General features: G+C 30.6%; 1 protein-coding gene across 1 annotated transcript; it reads left to right on the top strand.

Annotated features, from left to right (window-relative positions):
- Window positions 1-329: 329 nt before the first annotated feature.
- Window positions 330-1,791, top strand: LOC129311713 (myb-related protein 308-like). The gene is made up of 3 exons (XM_054954133.1): window positions 330-645; window positions 737-866; window positions 1,295-1,791. The coding sequence occupies exons 1-3, from the start codon at window positions 513-515 to the stop codon at window positions 1,644-1,646; spliced, it is 615 nt and encodes a 204-aa protein (XP_054810108.1). The 5' UTR covers window positions 330-512; the 3' UTR covers window positions 1,647-1,791.
- The last annotated feature ends 24,251 nt before the right edge of the window (window positions 1,792-26,042 follow it).

The raw sequence follows: 26,042 nt of genomic DNA, 5'->3' as shown, positions 1-26,042 counted from the left end.
CAAAAACATTATATGCACATGTCAACAACTCATTGGTGAAGATAAAGTAAGAGAAAAAAAAAATAGTTGGAGGATGAGAGGAAAGACGGTACGTGATTATTGACTAATAATTAGGAGACAACTAACTAAGCACTCACGCACCAACTTGCCCTTTGAGCACTCTTTCTCTCTCTCTCTCTCTCTCTCTCTGTGTGTGAGGTCACGCATATGAGCCAAACCACCGGTCCAACTCTACCATCCGGTTCATTCATTTTTCTTTGTTTTAATGATATATGTTTATATATCTGCGCGCGCGCGCCTCTGTATATAAGTACTTTCAAACGCTCTATGTGATGCTGCGTACCCTCCTTTCTTCTTCTCTTTCTTCAACACTTAATTAGTATCTTTCTTATTGCCATTGTCATCATCATCATCTTCCTTTCCAGTACTGTAAACTATCTGCTAGCTACCTAGGGTTCTTACACAAAACACTACACAGATACACACACATTTAAACCTTTTTGAAGAGTAATATGAGGAGACCAGCTTGCTGTGATAAGGTGGTTTTGAACAGAGGAGCTTGGTCCAAAGAAGAAGATCAGAAACTCATTCATTACATCAACAAACATGGCGAGGGCTGCTGGCGTACCCTCCCTCGAGCTGCTGGTATGTGTATATCGTGTGTGTGTGTGTGTAACTTTCTTCATTGTTGTTGAGTTACAAGTTCTCATGTTATTAGCTTTCCTAAAATCTTCAGGCTTGCTTCGTTGCGGCAAAAGTTGTAGGCTGAGATGGATAAACTATCTGAGGCCAGACCTTAAAAGAGGCAACTTTGCTGAAGATGAAGAAGACCTCATCATTAAGCTTCATGCACTGCTAGGAAACCGGTGCGAATATATCTTAAAGCTCTTATCTAATTGTTAAGTTGTTTAAATATGAGTAGACTTAACCTCTTAACTAATTGTTAAGATGTTGTATACTTTCACTGCTGCTCTTCTCCATTTCCTTTCTCTCCCTTTTCGAGTGGTTGACTTGCTGTTGCACATTCTTAACACTAATTTAATTTAATTAATCATCTCTTGTTTTTATCCTTCTGGATTCATGAAAAAGGAAATAAGAATTAATTTTGATTTTTTATTTTAAGCATAGATTAGCAACAATATTTATGTGTTAAAATCAGATATATTATTAAACCATCCACAAAACATAATTTTTTTAACAAGTTTCACCCTATATGATCAAGTATTGTTGATCTTCACCTAGCGAGATAGATAAAGCTTGTTGTATTGATGGATGACATTGTTATTACTTATAGGTGGTCATTGATAGCTGGAAGATTACCAGGGAGGACAGATAATGAAGTGAAGAATTATTGGAACTCTCATCTGAGAAAGAAGCTAATGAACAAGGGGATTGATCTGAATAATCATCGGTTAACTCGAAATAATCCACCATTAACGTCGTCTGGAAGCTCAGGATCCTCATCATATAATGGCCTTAAAGTCACCAACAATGATAATAGTGTCAGGAATAATGAGCCAATCACAAACAAGTCTAATTCTGATGATCGAGTGTCAGAAGCAGCAAGTGGTTTGGATGAAGAAGACTCATTTTGCTTACCAGATTTGAACATCGATCTCACTGTGAGCAGTGAAATTATTGCTTGAGAGAGAGAGATTGAAATCCTAGTAAACAATTACTGGGTAGATCACTTGATGAATTCACAGTTCATTTTTGTTTCAATTATGTAAAAGAGGGGACCGCCATATAATGGATAGTTCATTTTCTTTATTATGAACATTAATTTCGTAACATGGTTGCTGCTCCTTTTCTGTTGATTTTACTGGGATGATGATCTTTGCTTCAACATTAATATTGGATATGGTTCTTTTTCAGGGTTTGTGCATCACTTAAAGTCCTGATCTTTGCTTTAACATTAATACTGGATATAGTTCTTTTTCAGGGTTTGTGCATAACTGAAAATCCATAGCTGCAAAATTTGGGGATGATAATGAGAATCTGTATCTTTGTCAGTATATTTATACATGGAGATCAAACTTGAAGGGAGAAGAATCTTACCATTTCCATTTGCGAACATAAAAACATTGAATGTTTGCAATATTTAGATTAAAAAATTCACAAGTTCACTTACAAAGGTAATAGGAGAAATTCTTAAATAGACTGAGTATGTTATGTTATTTATAGTTTATACAATTAAAATGCTTTAAGTTATCTAAATAAAATTTTAGTGATATTATTTTAGTTGATTTTATTCTTATAACAAAATACATATTTAATTTCTTATCTTTTTTGGATCTACTATCATTAATGTTAGAGTCAATTTGTACTTAATATTTTATGAATGTCGTGTTTTTATTGGATACGCTACAAATGGCGTGATGCACCTAATCTATCTAAAAATTTTTCATATAATATATATACTTCCTTTATTTAAAAATAGAAGGCATTTTTTAGGGCAAACATGAAGATATGGTAGCTTTTGTCCAAAAATATATGAGAAGAACCTTATAAATTCGAATGAAACAGCTTTCTCATGGATTTTTGGTAGAGTGGAATTTGCTGGAGAAAATAATTTTAAGAAAAAGTTACAACTTAAAGATTTTACATTTAGACTGTTCAAAATATATTTGGATAATTAATTTATAAAAACTATGAAAACATTTAATATAAAACAAAAATATTTAAATCTGGATCATCCATAATGTGATGAGCACCGGAACTGGTCGTTTAATGCCAACTGGCTTTGTTATCATCCCCACCTACAGTTCTGGCCTGGAAAGAGACAGGAGAGGGCATTCAAGCAAATATAAGCTCTGCACAAACATCAAACATGTTCATTCGTTGTATCTGTCGAGGAACTGGTTGCATACATTCATTCAAGTAATTTAATTTTTCACCAAACAGAACATGAGAGTCAGAAACTGTTCTAGCACCAAGATATATAATCACAAGAGCACACTTTGAACTTACTTGCGTTATTGTTATACACCTGACAAAAAGATTATTGATGCCGAATCAAGCTTTTTTCTAGTAGTGTATTTTCTTGGCTTGTGGGTCCGTCCATTGTTCTGATCAAAATCCTCTAAAATGCACTTTTTAAATAGAGAGTGAACTTAACTTCAGAGAATTTTGATCCGCTTCGTTGAATTTCAATTTTCAAATACATGAAAACTAAAAATGAGAAACTTAGGGCCTGTTTGGTTTTTGTTACCATTTTTTATTTTTAAAAACTGTTTTGTAATGCAATTTTCAAAATTATTTTTAAAATGAAATAAAATGAAAATACATTTGGTTATATCAATTAAAAAACAGCTTTAAAATTAGAAAAAATGAACTAATAGTGATGGTTATAGGCAATTAATGGTGGTGAATAATAATAGAAATTGATCAAGGTAATTATAATTTTTAATAATCAAATGTAGTGTATTTTAAAAATAAGAAAAATAAAATAAAATAACTTAAATTTATTTTTTATTTTTTATTTTTAAAAACAAAAAATGACAATAATTTTGAAAACAACTAAATGAAAACCACTTGTCGAAACAAATTTTTAAATTTTTCTCTTTTTAACAATAAAAAATAACTTTTGAAAACAGAAAACAAATACGCCCTTAATATGACCTTATGTGCATGCGCCCGTGTGTGAGAGAGAGAGATCCATATAAGCACAAAATCTGAAGTATCAAAAGAAATTAAACCTCATATATGTACGTGATATTTTCAATTATGAGACCACGAAAAAGATCTTGAGAAGTTAATTACGTTATTAATACTATGAAGGGAAGGTATAGTTGTTTTGCATGCATGTTAGTGTAGAAGTTAACATTCAAATTCACACCAGCATATTTATGTATATGTATACTGTGAAGTTTAATTATACATGCATAGCTGTACGTCGGAGAACTCAATCTAATACACAAAGCGAAAATGATTCGTTGCGTAGCTTAGAAGCATGAAATTAAGATATAGAACCATGCAAGTGAAATAATTAATTATATTTCTATAAGTCTTTGACAATCCTATCATGCATGCTGTGTTAGGTTAACTATAACGAAAGTTCTCGGTCGTCATATGTGTGGTAGTTCAAAGTTTACAGTTCGACTATAATATTTGGTCTAACAAAATTCAGGAGTAACTGTGATTAATAAGATCAATTCAAAATTCTCATGAATTATATTGATCTTTCGTTCTATTATTACGTTTCAATAATCTTTCCCCAAAAGTCAAATGAATTAAGCATATATAGTCAATGTTAGAGAGAAAATCAGAGGAGAAGATTAGACAGAAGAAAGTTGGATACATGGCACGACACGGTCTCCCATATTGACTTCTGTGTCTGCCATTTTCCTGTGGAGCTCAAAGAAAATGGTCAGTCGTTATAGATTAAATAATATTCCCTCTATTTTAAAATTATAGTAGATTCTTTCATTTTAAAATATAAAACTTTTTAAATAAATTAAAATTTTATTAAATACATTAATTTTAATACTATCTTTTCTTTCTCTATATTTAATTTTTATTTTTTTAATATATTAAATAATTAATATTTTTAAAAATTTATATTTTTTAAAAAAGATAACGTTGTTAAATGTATTTAATAAGATTCATTAGTATGTAATATTTTATTTAAAAGTATCTCATATTTTGAGACAGAAAAAAAATATTTTTCTTGGTGGCATCTATTTATTAAAGAATAGACGCCTTGATGTGTGTTTCTTTAATTTTTGGGTGCAAAAATCATGCCGGACGTTGCCATATTAAATGTTGAAGTCTCTTGATTAGGGTGCAAGGGCTTGTTCTTAACGAGAAAACCCTGTTTTCATTGAAAGCTCAGAATTCAAAGGGAGATAACAAGAGTAAATTAATGCAGATATAAAAACAAGAAAAAATAAAAAAAATAAAATTTAATAATTTATTACCAGTGTCGTCGGGAGTTGAGTTTCACAAGAATGGCAACACTACTACAAAAAAAGACAAAAATGACTGTTATTTTTACCTATAAATGACGGTTAACAATCGTCATTTATTGATCCATCATTTAAAGTTTTCCTTTATATGACGGTTAAATCCCCATCATATATTCATGACTATACATGATGGTTATATAACCCATCATATAAAAGTTACCAATTATAGTGTTATTGATTGGTACCAAAGTATATGTGACAGTTATTATAAATACCCATCATATATTATGTAATAACCATCATATATTGGACCCCAATATATCACATTTACTGTAAAATAACTGTCATATATTGAAGACCGCCAATATATGACAATTATTATAAATAACCTTCATATATTGGGTACCAAATATGAAGGTTATTACAAATAACCGTTATATTTTATTTTAGATTTTTTTAAGCAAATACAAGGCTTCTTTAATTTGACAAAGCCAAAAACAGTCCTTGCAACAGCGCATATACAAATCATTTTACCCCACCAAAAGCATATAAATTTGACATATTTACTTAAAAGTTAGACATGACTTCAATGAGAATAACTAGTTCAAAATGGTTTAATTTAAATATAATGTGAAAAAACATTATAGGTAAAAATTCAATGTACAATTCTTTTTTTCAAATAAAGTAAGGAAACTAACTTAAATGTAATATATTTCTTCCCTTTCTTTTTTTCAAATAAAGTAAGTAAAATGATGGCAGTTCAACCAAAAAAATTAAAGCACTCCACAACAACAAAAAAATAAGGTGCAACAATCTCCATCAGCAAAACTTTCAATAGAACATGAGAATTAAGCCAATATTAATGTGTTCATGATTGTTAAACTAACATATATGTACGTTTGTGTTTATATATGCAATGAAATTTGGATTTTCCTTAAGTGGGTCCCTCCTTTCACACCTAGATTGACTTGGTCTAAGTAGGGATGACAAAGGTAACGATCATTGAAGCCTTTAAGACTTGATTGTTAATGAAACCTAAGCACGCACAAAAAACAGGAATATATATGATGGTTACAGAAATTAAGGATGGAGTTTTCATCATTACGTTAGTTGAATACTTATCTTCAATTTGACAAACTCACAAACAGCTTGTGAGCATTTCTTAGTTACTTCCAAGAGAAAAAGGAACAGCCGCTCCAAGGAAGGCATACTTAATATTAACTAGAAAAGTAGCTTGATCATATTTCCTCCTACAAAAGTGAAAAGAAAAATGAAAAATAAAATCAGTTCATAAAAATGTTCAAAGATAAGATGATTTCACAAAAAGATTTTAGGACTACATAACAATCGAAAAAGCAAAGATCATTTCCCTATTTTCCTCCTAAATACATATACGTCTAACTTTTTATGGATATAATGCAATTCATATATAAACACTAAATTTCAGATAGGGATTTCAATTCTGGGATTATAATATTTATGAATTTATAAGATGCCAGCGTAGATATGAAAACAAACACTAAATTAAAATCATTTTCAACAATGAAGCTCTTCATCTATTGAAGCCAAAAATAGTTCATAGAAGATGGACATGCAATGCTATAAAGTAAAAGGGGGAAAATTTTGGAGAGAAGTGATCAAATTATTGGATCAAACACATCACAGACTATCAATACACAAACTAATTTTGACACTGGGTAGAAAAGAGTAAAGATACATGAAAAGATAAGCAAATGAAACAAAATCCCTAACCAAAGTTCAAAGCATGAATATGTTGAGCGGTCATGACAATCAGCTGGACAAAAATGATGTCCAAGAGCAGCTATTGAAATAGCACGATGAGTAGGAGAGTCACAGTGATCAGTAATGAACAAAGTGGATCAAAGATCTGAGGCAGAGAATAGCATATGTGGGTGGTGATTGGAACAGCTCTGCCAATGATGACGCAAACGATGACGATGAGGATGCAGTGTCTAAGGTTTGGCCAAGCTCAAGAGCAGAACTGAAGAGGTTCCTAAATCCAAAAAGAAGAGGCTAGGGCACCAAATTGTCTTCCATGACGGGTGTTAGCAATATTAGTCATATATCTTATTATTATTATTTTTATTTTTTAAATGCCTTAAAACTATATCATTATATATGACGGTGTTTGAAATTATTATATGATGGGTGTTTGAAAACACCCATCATATATAATATTATTATTTTTTATTTTTTTAACACACGTCATATATTTATTAGCTATCACCCACCTCATTATTATATGATGGGTTTTTTTTTAACTGTCATATTTTTAAGCGTCTTATATCTAAAATTTTGTAGTAGTGCAAATCACATTACAACCAAAGGAAGAAATGTAAAACAAATTACTCATCCAAACTCAATCCTATTTATAAAGCAAAAAGAAAAGATTAATTTTGATCATATTTATATAATACTCCAATATTTTCTACGATCAACTTTGCTTTCTTGCCTTTATTATTGTAAGACATTTTTTGAGCAGTTGGATATTTAAAAATGTAAGACATTTTTAGTCTTTCGAGATATAGTCATTATCTTATTTTCAAAAGTACCCCTATTGATAATGACTTTTTATTTATTATAGGGTATTTAATAGGGGTAAATATGAAAACATGTGATTAATTTAAAAATAAGTAACTACTTTATTAGGTTGAGATTTAGTTAAAAGTGCTTTATATTTTTTACAAAGGTAGTCCTAAAAAAATTATTAAAAATAATTCATGTTGTCCTTATTAGGGATAAAGGGAAAAACTTATTAACTTTTATAAGATGAAGATATAATGAGATTTAAGATTTTTCTTAATTTTGATGAAATATGATGGAAATGTCTTATAAACAGGAGCATAAAGAGTAAATCGTTCAAAGCCATATATAAGTATATAATCAACAAAATCTTTTCAAGAGATATGCAATAAGGTCTCATCATATTTGTATCGGATATTTTCTTGTAAAAATACATATACGTTGTTATTAAAAGTTGAATCTTAACTTGTACTTTTTGTTAGGGTTTAGGGTTTAGGTTCAACTTTTAATAAAAGCATATACGTGTTTGTACAAGAAATATTCAATGCAAAACTAATAGACCCTTATTGTGATAAATTGCATTGAAAGGGCCTTAAATATTATTATCCCAACTTTCAATGTTAAGAAAAATAGTTGATATACTTTGCAACATCCTAGAAAATTTAATCCTAGTTTATTAACCTAATGAGGATAATTAGTGAGTTAATGAGGTGTGTAGCCAGAGGGACTTAACTTGGTGTATTTATGGTGATTTCAGTCTTAGAAGTGGTCCCGGATCAATAGTAGGCCACTCAGGTAAGGAAAAAGGAAAAAAAAGTAAAGAATTGTCCTATATCACATGCCACAACACATGGTTAGTCGGCCGTGGCACATAGAGACCAATTTGAAAGTAACGGGCTTCTCTGTGCCATACGTCGCGCAGGAAGACAACGTGCTCCACGACGTACAGGCAAAATTTTTAATAAACCAAATCACATCTGTGCGAGAAAACAAAAGAGGGAAGAGGAAGAAAATGAAGAGAACATTGGAGTTTTGCTAGGGCACGCTCATTGGCTCCCATTGTTGACGTTTTAAAGCTCCTAAACACCTAAGGTAGGTAATCTAAGCCTTCTTCTTTCTTTCTCTCTCTCATTTATGATGAGTTATGGTAGGGTTTAAGTTGGAAGATGGATTTTCAGTCCATAGAACTATGGGCTGATTTCATTAGTTAGAATGAGTATAATCGAAGTTATTTAATGTATTGAAACACCACATTAATAATATTAAAAGTGGTTGGTCCATGAGAGCATTTAATATCTAAAAATGATATTTATAAGGTAGTTACGAGAGGTTTATATGTATTAATGGTGGTTTGAGGTGTTGTTAATGATAATGTGCATTAATGAAACCTAACAAGCCCATTAGGTATAAATGGGTAGTGACTATGAGTTAATACAATAGAGTGTGTGGAGTTATATATTGATAAATTTTCAAGATTTAGACAGTGATGATTTTCTTGTGGTATGGACGTAGTGAGGTTCATTTTTTTTTTTTTAGACCATTCAAGCTTGGGAAGTTGTTATAGTGAGGGGTAAACCCTTGATCTCTCAAAGGTTTGAGGTAATCAAGAAAAACTTAATCCTTATAGTTAAATGTCAATTATGTTTGTGAAATGTGATTTATGATTTTAATTTAAGATGAATTTTGGCAATGTGTTTAAATTGTAAAATGGTTTTTTGAAAAGAAAACCTTGATTATGCCACCCTTTGAGTTTTACAAAATTGATTGTGATTTGTTATTATGGGTCGAGAATTGTGATATATTATGTGTTGATTATATGGAGTAATTGAATATGGTTATATGAAATTATTTGTTTTGAATTAATCTTTCAAATGCATCATATGTGATAAATGTGCATAGCATGATCATTAGCGAGAGTTTGCTTAGGGAGAGGAATAGATTGGTTAAAATTCACATAGTATTGGCAGTGACTATTAGAATCAAGAACTAGCCTTGGCACCGACCATTAAAATTGAAAGGTAGCCCTTGTCCCATGATTGATTCGGGACTGTCCCACTTGTTTTACAAGGGATTGAAACCTAACTAGTCTCTATTGATTCATGAGGAGGCTAGATTAGGGATACAACACCCCATAGTTGTTAGTATTAGAAGAAATTAGATTACATAAGTGAGTAAGTTCACCCTAACCTGGTAACTCCTCATAAGTGGAAGGCTGGGTTAGTTCGTGAAGGATGTAGCCACATGATAGCCACCGATTTCATGTCAAAAGTAACAGAAAGATATAAGGTTGGCATATAATCATGCATATAAGTCCAGCCACATGGTTGTTAGTTTTATGGTTTGGCATGTGTTAAAGGCGCATGGTTGTTATGTTTGCGACCCTGTGTTATGTTTTACGAATTAACATGACAAGTGTATTGTGGCAAGCCCAGTCACATGCTTGTTAGTTTTGTAAACTGTGGCTGAGTGTTATATGTTATCTGTGCTTATTTGCCTAATTACATCTATCTATAATTTATATGTAACTGTAAGGGTTAGGTGAAACCTAACTATTGAGTGGTTGAACTCACCTCTCAATTCTCAATATTTTTAGGACCTAACTTATTAGACCCAAATCGGGGAAAACACACAGAGGCCTAAGATTGTAGAGTAATCCTTTATATGCCTCTCTTTTGTTACTTTTATGTGTATTTGTTAATGTAATTGTCACTAGGATCATTTGACATAATTTATGCATTACTTGCATGATTTTGTGTATAACTAGTGTATTTTACATCCTGGGTTAAAGAGTTTTGGTTGTGAACCCGTGGATAGGGCCAAAACACTTATGCAAGTCGAAACATATATATTTTGAAAGATTTGAGATGAAATTGATGATTTTGTGTAACATTCCCTCCCCTTTTATATTTTATGAAAATCAGGGTTAAGTAGTGATTTTGTGATATAAGTGTTTTTGATTGCGTGTAGTGCATTGCACGAGTTCGTAAGAGTTCATTGAGTATGGTCGGATGGTTGCTATGAGCTATTGGCACGTGTGATAGAGTTGCGACACCCCATTCAGAAAATTTTGTGAAAAGTAGTTAATATGGGTTTTGGTGTCCAACTTTTTATAAAAAAATGAGTTTGAGTAGAAAACCAATGCCATTAGCTAGAGCTAGAAGAAAGCTCCATGTAGATACCGAAACTACCTCAATCAAACATTAGACGGAGATTTGGGATGTGTTAAAAATTTGCTCCCTATACTATCAAATGATAGCACTGTTGCTATCAAAATTCATGCAATGTGCTGTGGCACATGACAAAGAGAAGACAAGCCGCAGTACACATGCCGTAAGCCACGGCACACGTGTCATTTTCTACACAAAATCTATTTTTGAGTTTTATAACTTATTATTTTGGGTCCCAATTGATTTTTTAGCTTCCGCTTTACTTTCAAAACTCTGGTACGGACTTATTAAATAATGTTTGAGACAGGAAATGTTGAAATTGGGATTTCTTTGAAAGAATTTGAGAAATTCACTTTATAAAAATTTACAATTTAGTAATCCTTTGAGGGTTAAACCTTAGATTGCTACAATTTGGAGTTAAACTTAGTTTAGTAAGGGAGACCTTATAGTTTGGTTTCTTAAACTTTACATACCTTTAAATTGCAATGTACTCGCTCTTCATTCAATACTATAATGCATTTTTAATTAAATTTCACTCTAATGAATTATTTATTTGTCTTTAAAATTATACACTTTTTTTATTTTACTCTAATCAAATTTCACTCTTTTCTTGAACTTTACATACCTTTAAATTTCACCCTAATATTTGTTTTTATTCTATTTATAGGGAACCTTAATGATTATTGTGTCTATCTTTACCAAATGTTGGTAGTGTTATTAAATGTAAGAGTATTGTTGCACCTAAAAATGCGATGAAAATTGCATACGAGTGGAGGTTTCGGCTTTCGAGGCAGGAACCCAATGGAATGGGAGTCACCCCTAAACTTTTGAGGTAAATCTTGAAAAATCAATTAAAGAAGAATAAAGATAGTCTGCAAAAACAAAGAATAGGTTCATGAGTCAATTGAGTGTGAAAAATGTGTTAAATATGCTACAATACCTGTTCATGAGAATGGTTACCTAAAGTTTGTTATACTAAATTAATATGATTTTAAATTTATTTTAATTATTATTTTCTTATTCACATGTATGGAATCGAAGTCACTACCAAAATTTTGAGATAAATCTTAAAAAACCAGTTAAAGGAAAATAAGGATGGTTTGCAAAAACAGAAAATATGTTCGGGAGTAGATTAAGTATGGGGAAGGTGTTAGGCACCCACAACACCCGTTCGTGAAAATAGTTACCTAAAGTTTGTTGTGCTAAATTAATATGATTTTAAAGTTATTTTAATTATTCTTTTCTTATTCACGTGTTTTTAAAAAATGATAATAATAAAATGGAGAATATTTAGTTATTTATTTATTTATTTATGAAGGAGAACTTGACTCATAATCAGACTCTGAGGCCTATGTATCTTGTGATAGGGATCAAAGTCCATGTAGTTCGGGCTTCAAAGTTGTTGGAGAAAAAAATTTTGAAAAAAAATTAATTAAAAATAATTCACCATTTTGCAAATAAAACAATTTTTAAAATTTTGATATGTGTGTCTTAAATTATAAAAAGTAATTTAATTTTAATTATTTTCTCAATTTTTGAATTTTTGAAATAAAGAAAAGAAAAGGATTTAAAATTATTTTTTTTATATTTTATGATTGAAAATTTAATCGCTATACTTGCAAAACTTTATTGATTCATGCAATAATGTAATTGTTCTAAATATCTACAAAGATTTCGAGTCTCACACGATAAAAAAATTAAGTAATATTCACTTTAAATATATTTTAATGCATAATTATATAACATATATTTTCAAATATAAAAATCTTAATCTTTATACCTACGAAGCCTTATTGACTTATACGGTAGTATGACTATCCTAAAGGTCTATAGAGTTTCAAAAATCTCATGTGACCAAAAGATCTAATTAGACAATATAATTATAATTTAAATTTATTAACTTAATTAATTAATATAAAAAAATTTTATTATTTTATTTACAAAAATTTTTTATTTATTTATCATACACAAATTGATAATCATATCATCTGTGAGGATTTATTATCGCACACAATAAGGTGATCAATTTAAGTCTTTATGAAGATTCTTGAAATCTCACATGAGACTTAAATAAATTATTTAGATTATAAAAAGAATGTTAATTTTAATGATGGGCCATTGGAACCCATATTTATTATATAAATTTGATCCTCATGCCCGTGAACTCTTATTGATTTACACGGTAGGAGATCATTTTAATTGCATGTAAAAACTCTTAAAATTTTACATGACCCACAAATAAAATATGAATATACTTTCACTTCTTATCTTTTTTTATATATATTTCAATCTTTTGTAAAGAAACTACTCAGTCATGGCAACGTGTGCCTTTCATCATGATTATACCAAATTTGTATTTATAAATCAAAGGAAACTAAAAATCATGCAAGGCATCACGTGGCAACCTATTCTCATGAGCACCTTTCATATATCAAAACAACCAACACTAAATGTAAAAATTAGCAAATTTTCTAGATTAGTAAGCAAGCACGGTGATAAACTTCCAAATGTCGAAAACCTTGAAATTTGACTCTTTAATTACTAAGGGATACAAGATCATAACTAATCTCGTAAGTAATCGATAGTGATCCATTAGAACTTGGAAAAGAAAATAAAGATACTAGTAAGATAAAATGATATGGGTCAAACCCATAACTTTTATCCAAACCTTTAAAACCAGAGAGCATGTTCTTATATATTTTTCAAATATCCTAATTTGAACGTATCTCCCGTTAATCAACATTATCAGAAAATCAGAATTTCTTTTTGAGAAAAGAGAAAGAAAGAAAAATAAGACTCCTTTAAAAATTCATCTTTCTAGGCTTAAATTCCTTTATACAAACATGATTAACTAAAGTAAAACAAATATCCCCGCAGCAAAGGCTTTTATGCTAGAAATCGACGCAAAAATCATCTTGTGCCTAAGTTATCATCTATCTACTCTAACAAAATGTACACATAGAGGATTTATCAAAGGGCTAACAAGATATCGAATCCTTTCTGAAACAAACATCAATCTCTCATGGTTCCTAACACCGATCAAAGCATTGTGATATTTAAACATAGGACTTGTTTGGAAATGAGAAATCAAAATTGAATATAAAACATTCTAGATTCAAAAGCAAATAGATTAGAGAACCTGCGTAGCGCGTCTTCTTCCTCTTAATATCCAAATCCACCTCACCGCTTCTGCCCAGAAATCCTCAATTTTTTTCAAAAAACTCCCCCTCTCTCAATTCCTTTCTTTAAAAAATTTTTAGATTTTGCACTCTTCCCTTTTTTTTAGAAAATTTTCATCTCTCATTCTCTTCTTATTCTATTTTTTTAGCCCCTCTTTTTTTTTCAAAATCCTCAGATCCCAAGCTTTAAATAGAGAGCAAATAATTAATTACCATTACACGCCTCCATCTCAGACCACGATGTCTGTTCTGCTCTTCCTGATCGCATGCATCTCTTTCTTTTGCCTTTTTTCCCCTTCTTTTACTGCGTCCCTGTGTGTGCACGTGTCTACAGTGGGTTGCTTCTTTATGTGCTTTCTGCTTTTGGGTCTCTCCTTCCGCCTTCGTGCTTTTCTTCTGGATCTCTTCGATCACGTGCGTGACTCACCTACGCGTCTCTTTGCTCTACTCCTTCTTTTCTCTGATCGTGTGCTCTGCTTTATGTCCACCTCTCTTTGGTCTATCGACATATGTGGCTTCTTTCTTCTTTTCCTTGACCGCACGCGTTGAAAAAGGAAGGCCCTTTTACGGCTGTGATGAAACCCTAAGTACCGACGTTTCACCTAGCCCTCATATATATTTTTTTATTTTTATTATTATTTTTTGTTAATGTTTTTAATTAGATTAAGACATATTTTTTTATGTGAAAAATAAGATTTAAAGAGAGAAAAGTTAACTCTTAAAAATTGACTCTCAATATTTTTAAATGATTGGGATAATTTGAGAGAGATTTTTAAAGATTTAAGTAAGATTATTTTTTTAGATTATTATTTTTGTAAAAAAATATAATCCCTGAAGGATTAAATTTCATTTTTATATTTTTATATTTTTTGGTTATCATTATTTTTTTAATGCATTAAAAGAAATTAAGATCCCAACCAACAAAAGAAATAAGATCTTAACCAACAAAAGATTATCTAGGTTAAAATAAACTTAAACCTATTAATTAAAGATTTTTTTATTTTGAAAATATAATCCTAAAAAGGATTAAATTTTATTTTTTGTATTTTTATATTTTTTGGTTGAATCTATTATTATTTTTATTAAATGTAAAAAATGCCTGGACAAAATACAGTCTTCACAAGTATGTTATTTTTAAAGTATGTATATTTAATAAAAATAAAGTTAAAAACTTGCTGATTTTTAAAATAGAGTTAATAAGGTTTAAGATTGTCTTTAATTCTCATGAAACATGTTGGAAGCAAATTATAAATAGGACTAAAGAGAGTACTTCACTGGTCTAAAAAAAAGTTAAGTGTAACTTAATCTCTTAGGAAACTATATATCTTTTTAATTATACCTTTATTAAATATCATATATATGTTCCTTAATAATGTTAATTAAAATTTCAATGTATCATTTTTCAAAAAGAATAATAAATCAAGAATATGATTGAAAAAAATAATTATAAAAAATATATAATGTCTTATATTTTGGACCAAGTAAGACTTCTAAAACATGTTATATATTGTGATTTGGAGGTAGTATAACATTATTAGAAAGGGAGAATATCAAGGAAGGAATGCTAAAATGATTTAATATCATACAAGAACTTAGATAGATCGAATACTATATCAAAACTTATACTTTTACTTGTCAATTGTTAATGTTCACTTGTTACAAGTCCTTTGTCTGATATTAAATCATTTTAAAGGTCATTTATTAATATTATCCATAAATTATGTCTTCACTTTTCACATCTATCTTTATTTAATAAGATAACTTAATCACAAATAAATATAAAAATTTACTCAATTTTATACATTCATTACAAAAATCTCACTGATTCCTTCTAGAAAACACCAAAATTAATGATTAAAATTATTTTTTCTCCTATGACTGATTAATTTTATAACTTATGATTTTGTGGGTATTTTTGCTCCTAACGGATGACTTCGTGGGTATTTTTGGCCTTTTATTAGTCCACATCAGTAAAGACTGACACGTGGCATGTATAATTAGCATTTAACTATTAAAATTAACGGCGTTAGATCAAAGTTAATGGTCTGGTTACTTTTCACCCATCCATGTAATATTATGGATATTTTTGCCATTTTCCTTACTTTAAGATACTGGGTGCCTATACTAACTACTTTATGAGTATTTTTGCCCTTTTACCCTTCAAATAATACCATTTATAGAACAACCTATTAAAATATGAAATACAATTTATCAAAATCCAAACTACAACTTGTCACTAGAGCTCTGAAGTCAGATACATATAACTTGTCAAAATCTGAATTATAACTTCTAAATTTTAAAGAACAATTTGTTAATATCTAAACTACACTTTGTCAAAATATGAATTACAGCTTATCGTGGTAGCTTCAGCAGTGTGGCTTTGACGGGGACAATGGTGGTATAGGGATTTTTATTCAAAAAAAAAAAACACAAGTCAAAAGCATTTTGATAATCGAACCACAAATTTAATTTCAACTGTAAGTTAGCCCCTTGGTCCTTTCATGATATTTCAAAATGTATTGGTCCTTACATGCAAATAAGATGCTTATTCCTGGTCCTTCAATGATATTCTCCCAAGATATTTTGTGTATGCATGAACATGAGCGTGCACATGTGAACCTTTTCAATGCATCCAAAAACCAGAGAGGGAGTGATGCATTGGAATGTCCGATGTTGAGGCAAAAGGATTGTCCCATTACAACTAGAAGTACGTAGAATGGAAAACAAATCATTAAAAACCATATAGTACTATATTTTCAGTAAAATATTTCCAAAAGAAGTACGATATATCTTCAATAATTGTTAAATTACAATTACACATATAATTATCTTGGAAATTAAAAAAACATTAACAATAATAAGTGAGCATAATTATGAAAAAGACCATGAAGTTTGAGAGTAAAATTATAGAAAATAATAATTATTTTAGTCAGCCTACAAGAATTGGAAGAAAAATTGAGAGAGAGGGGATAGATGGAAACAATGGGGTGAGGAATATTGAGAGAGCGTGATGATAGGGTGTGAGGGATGTTGAGGTGAGGAGGATGAAGTTGAGAGAGAGAAAGTGAAGGATAACGAGAGTCATCTCATAAAAAATGTCAATGACTCAAAGACAATGACATCATCAATTCATATGCCATATATTTAAAAAAAACTTAAAACCTTTTAAATATATTAAAATAAAAAGACTATATAAGGGTTATTCAAAATAATTACTATATAATTTGGAGACTATATAGTGGTTATTTCAAATAACCACCTTACATATAGTCCTTTGAAAAAATAAAATTTAAAAATAACTAGATTATATAGTAGTTACATTAATAATCGTTATATAGCCTTTTAACTTTAATTCTACCTCAATTATATAGCAGATTTTTAAATAATCATTTAATGTAAGGTGCCATAGAAACTTTTTGTTAGTAGTGCAAGAAAAGTGCATTGCTCAAACCAAAGAGAAAGTTTATGAGAATTGTAGGGACAAAGAAGAGGAAAGCCAGAACACCTAAAAGCATAAATGAAAGAGTAATCTAGAGAATAATGAAAGAGTTTAGTATAGGGTACAACATTAGATATCGCAAAAGGAGGGAAGTAAATTGGTGACATAAACTACAATAAGAAAGCCATCTTCCTAATAATCGGTAAATTTGCTTGAAACAGTAAGGCTAAATTAGTGTCAACAAGATATCAGTGTCATCTTTCAACAACACCCATTTGGTCTTGTGCATGCAGACAAGAATACCTATGCACTATGCCATATTATGTAAGAGAAGAGTCAAAACATTTGACTTCACCACCGCCATTAATTTGAAAAGCTTTTATTTTAGTGTGTAACTAATTTTCATCCAACATTTTAAATGTTAGAAAAGTAGAGAAGGCATTAGATTTTCATTTAAGAGGATAAATCCAAAAATATATTAAAAAATGATCAACAAAAGCAACATAAATAATGAGCCATGTATAGAAGGACAAGAAGTAGGGCCTTGCAAGTCAACAAAAATAAGTTCTAGAGGAGAATGAGAAAATAAAAGAAGATGGTGGTGAAATAAGCTTATGAGCCATGCCTATACAACAAGCAAAACAAAAACTATCTAGCAGGCATCTTATTGAACTTGTTATCAACAAATGCAAGATTGTAGTCTTTCAACAATTTTGGAATCAAAGTACTAAGAAAATGCACAAGATATTGATGCCATAGATCTAAAAGTGATGAAGGTGAATGTGTTATAGATAGTGTATTACTATGAGGAGTATTTAGAGAAGAATGATGCAGCATCACCAAATGAATAGAAGACTGAGATGAACGAATAGAGGGCTGAGATGAGGTCAGAGTGAACACATACAATCCATCTGGTCCATGGCTACTAATGAGAAGGAGATAGCGATTATTCTATAATTTAATACAACAAGAACAAGGCTCTAATACCATATCAAGCTACATTATTGTGGAGTCACATTATGGTGAAGGAGTGTGAATGCACCCCTTACTTTGGAAAAAATTTAAAAAAATGTAGTTAATTGTTACAGCTTTGCACCCACTAGTTATTCTTTGTATTTTGCACACTCTAAATTAAATAAATAAAAAAATATTTAGGCTCAAAAGCTGATAATGTTCAAAATAAGATAACATAAAAGACTATATTAACATGTTTAATATAATTTTCTAAAAAGAAAATTGGTAATAACTAATCTACTTATGTTATTTCAATGTTAGTCCAAGTGTAATTATTATTTTAAAAATATTAATTTTAAAATTAACTTATCTTTGATCCCTAACTCCATCCTTGCTTGTTGAGAATGAGGAATGAACACTCAGAAACGAGGAGAGAAGACAAATGAACAATGAAAGAATACCATATCTTAACTTAAAATTTTAAAATTCTCAAGTTTATGGGTCATTCCTATTAAGCCTATTATAATATATTGAGATTTATTCTTTATATCAAGTAGTACAAGCTCTTCCAAACTTAAGAGCATCTTAAGGAGAAGTGTTAGGATATATAATCCATAGAGATTTATTATGTTGAGATTTGTTATCTATTGAGGTTTATATTCTATTGAGGTTTAAGATTATTTTGTATTTATTAGATATTATTAAGATATTCATTAGTTATTATTAAATTCAACTATATATGTAAACTCTAAAGTAAGGAACTTTTTGCCAATATCATTTCTTTATTCTCTAACTTCTTTCTTGGTACCAAAGCCTAGTTTGTTTGGGCCGCAGCTTTGTATAGCAAAGCTTTAGCCCTGCCCTCTATGTTAACAGTTCAATTCGAGATTTCACCTAGTGACTCATCTCCTTAAAGATCGCTCTTAAGTTTGTCGTGATTCTTTCCTTCAAGAATTACTTCTGAGTTTGTTGCTTAGTGATTAATTCCTCTGATAATCACTCTTGAGTTTTTCGCACCCACACCCAGTGATTCATTCCTTTGAGAATTATTCTTGAATTTCTCACTTAGTGATTCATTCTTCCAAAAGTTATTCTGAGTTCTCGTCCAATGATTCATCCTCCAAGAATCACTCTCGAGTTTTCTGACTAATGATTCATCCTTCAAAAATCACTATAAAATTTTTGTTAGTGATGATTTATGATTCATGAATAAGAGAAATATCCCTAGATTATATTTTCTCTCTTTGAAGCCTCTCTTTGTCATACATTTTTAAGACCGAGCAACACATGCCCTTACAAACTCAAGGGCATGCTAAGTTTGAGGGGGATTTTTATGATATATATTGAGATTTTTTTTTCTTCATATCAAACAATGCAAGCTCTTATAAACTCAAGTGCAAAGAATCACTAGCTAAAATCTCAAATTGAGCCATCAAAATACTCAAAGCAAAATAAAGAGTGACGATTAGAGCTTTGCCATATAAAGCTTTAACCCAGAACTTGATTAACCAAAAGCTAGGGGAGAAGGAAATGAGACTAGGAAAAGTGTCATATTTTATTGATATGAAGAGCATAAAATATATAGATAAACCAAATAATATCTAATGAATACAAAATGATCTTAAATCTCAACCAAATATAAACATCAACAAATATCAAATCTCAACATAATACATATCCATAAATAATATATCTTAACATTCTCCCCCAAACTCAAGTTTTTCGAGCTTGTAAGAGCTTGTTTTGCTTGATATGAAAAATAAATCTCAATATATCATAGGGTAAAGGGTCAAAAATGTCTCTGAAGTGCACACAAAGGTTCATAAATGATCTTAAACTCAATTATGGATCATTTATATCCCTTAACAGCTAAAATTTTTAAAATTTTCACCCTTCCTTTTTACCATGAATTCCTTCATTAGCTAGGCCCATATGAAATTTTTTTTAATATTTATTTATTATAAAATATTGCATTCTAGGGCCTACTAAAATTTTTTATATTTTTTTAATAATTTAAAAAATTTCTCTCCCTTCCACCTTCTCCCTCCTTCCCTCTCATCTCTCCCCTATCCTCTCTCTCCCTCCCTCCATCCAGATAGTCTCTCTCTCCTCTATCTTAGCCACATGTCCTACATCACCTCATCTCTCGCAACCCCTCCCTCACCAACCTCCTCAAATGTGTCTCAAAGAAGTGCAACGTCGATGGCCTCGCATACTTCAGCCATAAGGCCATCCTCGACAGCCTTGGCTAGCCATGTCCCTTTAGTCACTTGTGTTGTCTCCAAGGGGGTCATGACCTTTTCTATCAAATTTACCAATGTTTGACTTGTTCATGGTTCAGGACGACATCTCTCTCACTCCCTCTTCCTCTCTCTCCTCTTTCTCTCTCCTCCCTTCAATCTCCCTCTCCACTCTCTCTCTCACTCACTTTTTCTCTCTCTCCTCTCTTCTCATCCTCTTCTTCCTCCCTCTGGTTGTTATTCTCACCAACGCCATGATAACTCCATTAACTACTATAAATGGGCTAGACACGATGCATGCATGCTCACTCGCACATGCACACATACTCGCTCGCACTGCCACACTCTCTCTCCCCTTCCCTTCCCTCATGGCCTCATCTGACTCCCCCTCTACTCTACCACGTCCCTCCAAAACCAAAACTCTGTGTGTGTGTGGGGGGGAGAGAGAGAGAGAGAGAGAGCATGCGTGCATTCTTGCATGCAAGGCAATGTTCAACAACAGAGCATGCATGCATGCATGCAAGGAAAAGGACTCCTAGTAGGAGAGAGAAAGCTTGAGAAAGAGGGGCCTATGGCAGAATGAAGAAGAGAGTAGGGGAGAAGAGAGGGAAGAGAAAAGGAGATGAGATCAAGTGAAGAGACTGGGAGAGAGTGCAGATAGAGAGCATGCTCTGTTTTTGCTGCTCTTCTCCGATACCGGTCGGTTCTTGAAGATGTGTGCACGGGGGAGAGAGAGAACACAGAGAAGGATCGAGGAGGAAAAAATATATAAAAAGTTATGTGAGACCCACAAGCAAATAAAAAATAATAAAAAAATCATATGTGGGACCCACATAACAGATCTATTACGGGTAACAGAGCAGCAATTTTTTAAAGGTAAGGAATATAAATAACCTATTATTGAGTTTATGATCATTTGTGACCTTTCGTGTGTACTTCAGGACATTTTTTACCTTTATGATTATGTCATAACAAAGCCTAACTACATTTGATATGAGACGTACCATATCTATTTAAATTTACTTACAGTTGGACAATACAATCTGACAATTAGATCCCATATTTAGCTGAGTATGTGTTTGTTGTTCGCGGTGTCAGCTTCGTGACAAAGTTTGGTGATAAAATGGATTTTCACTGTTCAGAACAGGGATTTACCTGTCAACTACTCGTCTTTCTTTATGCCTTTGGAAAGACCGTTAAGTGCACGCGCGTGCCACCAAGCAGTGGAAAGTGAATTGGGACAGATATAGGTGCCAATTAAGGCGGCAGATAGTGGAGATATTAAAGCTTGAAATTTGAATCCTCCTAACGTATCAGATACCATATTTATGCTGTTGTTCCTTGGATTCACTCGTATTATATATATATATATATATATATTTACATTCTGCTTTTATTTCTTTTTACATCCATAGATATACTTCTATAAGAAACAATTACGATTGAGATAAAAGCACACATTAAACATGAGCACATCTTTTAGTATATATTCAAATTTTAATTGTCACATTATAAAGAATTAACTTCTTCCACTAGATCCAACCCCGTTAATTTATATATATATATATAATGTATATTCTTTCATATATTGATAAATTAATTAATGTTAGAAATTAGTAATATATATTTATGCTCTTCTTATTTTTTATGGAAATGCAAAACAATTAATTCAATGGCGCCCTCTCCATCTCCAACGTTACATGATGCTCTCTTGCATTGGGACACTTCATATTGTGACTATGACATTTCATCTATCTGAATTTTTCGACCTTTATACCTGAGTTTATATTTCAGTTTAAACTATATATATATATATATATATTATGACTTTTTTATTTTAAAATGTTAAAATATTTAATTCATATTGAGAAACCTTATTTTTTATTATAATAAAACAAAAAATACCCTAAAGTACATAGCTTTGCTGAGACATATCCCTAAGAGTTACTCGTATATGGTTAACTTATAAATATATATATATATATATATATATGTATGTATAGTAACAAACATTTCCTTGATATCCTTATATATAAGGAAACAAACATTCCCCATGAGGTCGATTTATGGATCAAATGTAATGTTATTGCTCTCCATCAACGATCAAGTTTTATATTATTCACATATATATATACATCTTGCTGGATATATTTAAGTTCTTCGGTCTGTTTGCAGTTCGCCATTCTCTGTCAGATCTTTACAAAGATTATCGCCAAAAGTTTAGGTGTTAGATTCTACAGAAAGATAGGATCCACATGTGCAAAGCAGATTCTACTCATCTCACACCTAGACGAATACAAATAATTAATGTGTTTAATCTGTTTGCTGTTGGGGACATCAGCTTCCTGACAAAGTTTGGCAATGTATTATTGAAAACCTGATATATCATTAAACTAGTCAAAACACTAGTTCAAGAATTAAATCAAAACTATAATTGAACCATGATTAAATAGGTTATAAATAAAGCATTTTATTACACTAGTCAAGATACTAATTAAGAGTTTATTAGTTCAACTAAGTAGGTTAAAACAAAATATGCTTCTTAGGATGGACTTACAGCAACTTGTCTTTCTTCGGCTTTGGAAAGACTGTTGTGTGTGAGAGTGTCTCGCCAAGAAGTAGCAGAAGTGAATATGGGGACATACATATTGCGCATAGTGTTTGAATCATCCAATGCATCATGTCAGATGCCATATGTATGATGTCCTTTTCCATGGATTCACACATATTACATATATATTCTTTTGTATATATTGATAAATTAATTAATGTTGGAAATTACCAATATTCCTCATGGGAACTTGAACAGCAAGAATGAGGGGCCAAATTTTTTTTAGTAAGTCAAAACCAAGTTATTTGATTTTTTTTAACTTTTGATCAAAATTAATTTTTAATATAAGTTGAGATAAAATTATATAGTTGATAAAGAATTTATAATGATATCAGATTTAAAAAATAAAAATATAAAATAAAGCACTTAGTCTTTATCATTGCGAATAAATTAACTTTGAAAAAATTAAATAATTAATTTTTCCAATAATTCTAAAACAAACTTTTCAAAGAATATATAAAAAATTCATGTTTTCTTGATTTAGAAAAATAATTGGTAATAGAATAAAAATTATAAGAAATTAATCATTTATTTATATTTTTACCTACTATTACGCCCACAGAGATAAAGAGAGGCATCAGGCATATGAGAGTAATGAATGTTTTATAAGTGCTCTGTTTGAAAACAAAAAATTGAAGAGGCAATATAAGTGTAGGGAGCGTAGGAATGCACAATGGAAACTACAGGCAGAAGTCAAAACTCGAAAAAAAAAAAAAAAATTGGCGGGGGTGATGCGGTAATTTTGCTTCTAGATCAAGTCATTTCTCATTAACATATTAAAAAATAACTAGGGATTTGGTAGAGCGGAAAAAATTAGTCCCCCAAAACGCAGTGAAAACAAAATATATTAAAAGAATAAAAAATTTGGTGGTTATGGACCCTTGTATTTATACATGCATATATATATATATATATATATATATATATATATAAATTTTTAACAATTAATTCAATGCCCTCAAGCCTTGTATTGATGTTCTCTTTTATGGAGGGAGACTTCATTCTGACTATGACATTTTTCATCTGAAGAATTTGCCTTTAATACCACTTGAAAGTGTATTATATAAAGTTTGAATGGTTTCTTATACATTTTTATGATGTAGGATGACTCTAGTTTTAAATTTTATTTTAAAAAATAATTTTAATCTATATTTTGGTATCTCTCCTTTTTTTTTTTTTGGTAAAAGAACAAGTTACCCCCTAAGTTATATATCCATGAAAGTTTCTGACCCTAAACTCATATTTTGTTACAATGTTCTCTTTCAACTTTTAATAGTGTAATATGTCCTCTACTAGTAATAAAAATTAATGATTGATTATTAGTTAATCAAAAAATAATCTCAAAAATTATAGTAAAGAATCCAAAAATTGCATACAAGTATCCAAAAAATACATAAAATGATCAAAAAAATTTATTGGTCCATTTTTATAATTTTTGATATTCTTTTCTATCATTTTCTAGTAAACTAATAGTTAAAATTAACTTTTGTTGACAATAGAGGTCAAATTGCATTGTTTTCAAAAATTGAGGGCGAATATTGTATGAAAAATGAGTTTAGAATCCTAAACACTTATGCTATTTCTATTTTTAAAATTATTTCAAAAATCTTGATATTTGTATTCTAGATTTTGAACTTATTCATGTTTGAAAAATACTTGTTTAGCTTTTTTAAGACAACATTTTAATTTTGTGTTTATAACTATATTGAGTATTTTTTTTTTTTTTGAGCAAAAACTATGCTTAGTATTTGATATTATCAATTAATCAAGATTTAAAGACCATCAATCGCAAATTAATTACAGCTCTCCATCATTGGCCATTTTCAAAGGTTATATTGAGTTTAATCATTGTTGGCATCAAGATTCCCATCCCCCCCCCCCCAAAGAAAAAAAAAACCCCTACTTTTAAAAAATGGTGATAAAATAAAGTAAATAGAGTTGGGTAGTTATGTTATAGGACCATCAGTTATGTTTTGTTGATCCAACAGGCCAAAGCCCAATAGAAGAAAGACACACACAAAAAACCCGCTATACATTGCCCAGTTTGTTTCCTCCTCCGTTGAGATCTCATCCTCCTGCTGCTCTAACGAGATCTCACGATCTCCCTCGGGTCGGGTTATCAGAAACCTTGTGTTGGGGGCGCCGGGGGGGGGGGTTTGCATAACTTTGTTTTTGGTACAAAAGAGGGCTAAGCCCAACTAAACCCACCTTTAGCCAAACTATCTGCTCACTACCCAATCCGGTTGAAGTGAGGATTTAATTTGAATGAGGAGTAAGCTGGGATTTGCAATCAGTGGCATCGAGTGCTCATCAAAGCTAAAAGCAATTCTTACCTTTAATTTCAGTCCATATTAATCTGTGCTGTTTATTTAAATTAATTTTTAAATATTTTTAGTATTATAATTATTGATATAAAAATATAAAAATTTTAAAATTTTAATAAATCTATTCATTATTAATTTAGCCAATATAAATTTAATCTAGCAATCTAATTTAATATTAAAAATTTTATAATTCCACAATTCGGTTATACAGATAGATTTTGAATAGTTTAAATATAATCTAGATGACTTAATTTAATATTAAAAATTAATTTAATATTAAAAAATTTATAAATTTTACAAATTAATTATTTAAATATATTCTAAATAGTCCATATTTAATAGTAAAATTTTTTACATCTTTTATTTTAATAAGTATAATATTAAAAATATTTAAAAACTAATTTTAAAAAATGACAAATACCACTTTAGGTTAAATGGAGAGCCAAACTAATGAGCATCAAATGCGGACTCGAGTAAACTACCACCATTAGATCTTTTAGTCATTAATAATTCCACAACAACTTGAGCATCAGACTCAATTATTACTTTCTTAAATCCCATATCCCAACCTAACTTCAACCCCCTGAAAACAACCCATTGGTCTGCTTCATACGGACTGCATATACCCAATTCTTGTGAGAATCCTGGCAACCATCTACCTTCAGAATCCCTCATGA

The sequence above is a fragment of the Prosopis cineraria genome, unplaced genomic scaffold (genome assembly GCF_029017545.1).
Source record: "Prosopis cineraria cultivar Desert tree isolate PC_DT_omini unplaced genomic scaffold, ASM2901754v1 PC5, whole genome shotgun sequence".
Lineage (NCBI taxonomy): Eukaryota > Viridiplantae > Streptophyta > Magnoliopsida > Fabales > Fabaceae > Prosopis > Prosopis cineraria.
This window is presented reverse-complemented; position numbering and strand designations above follow the sequence as displayed.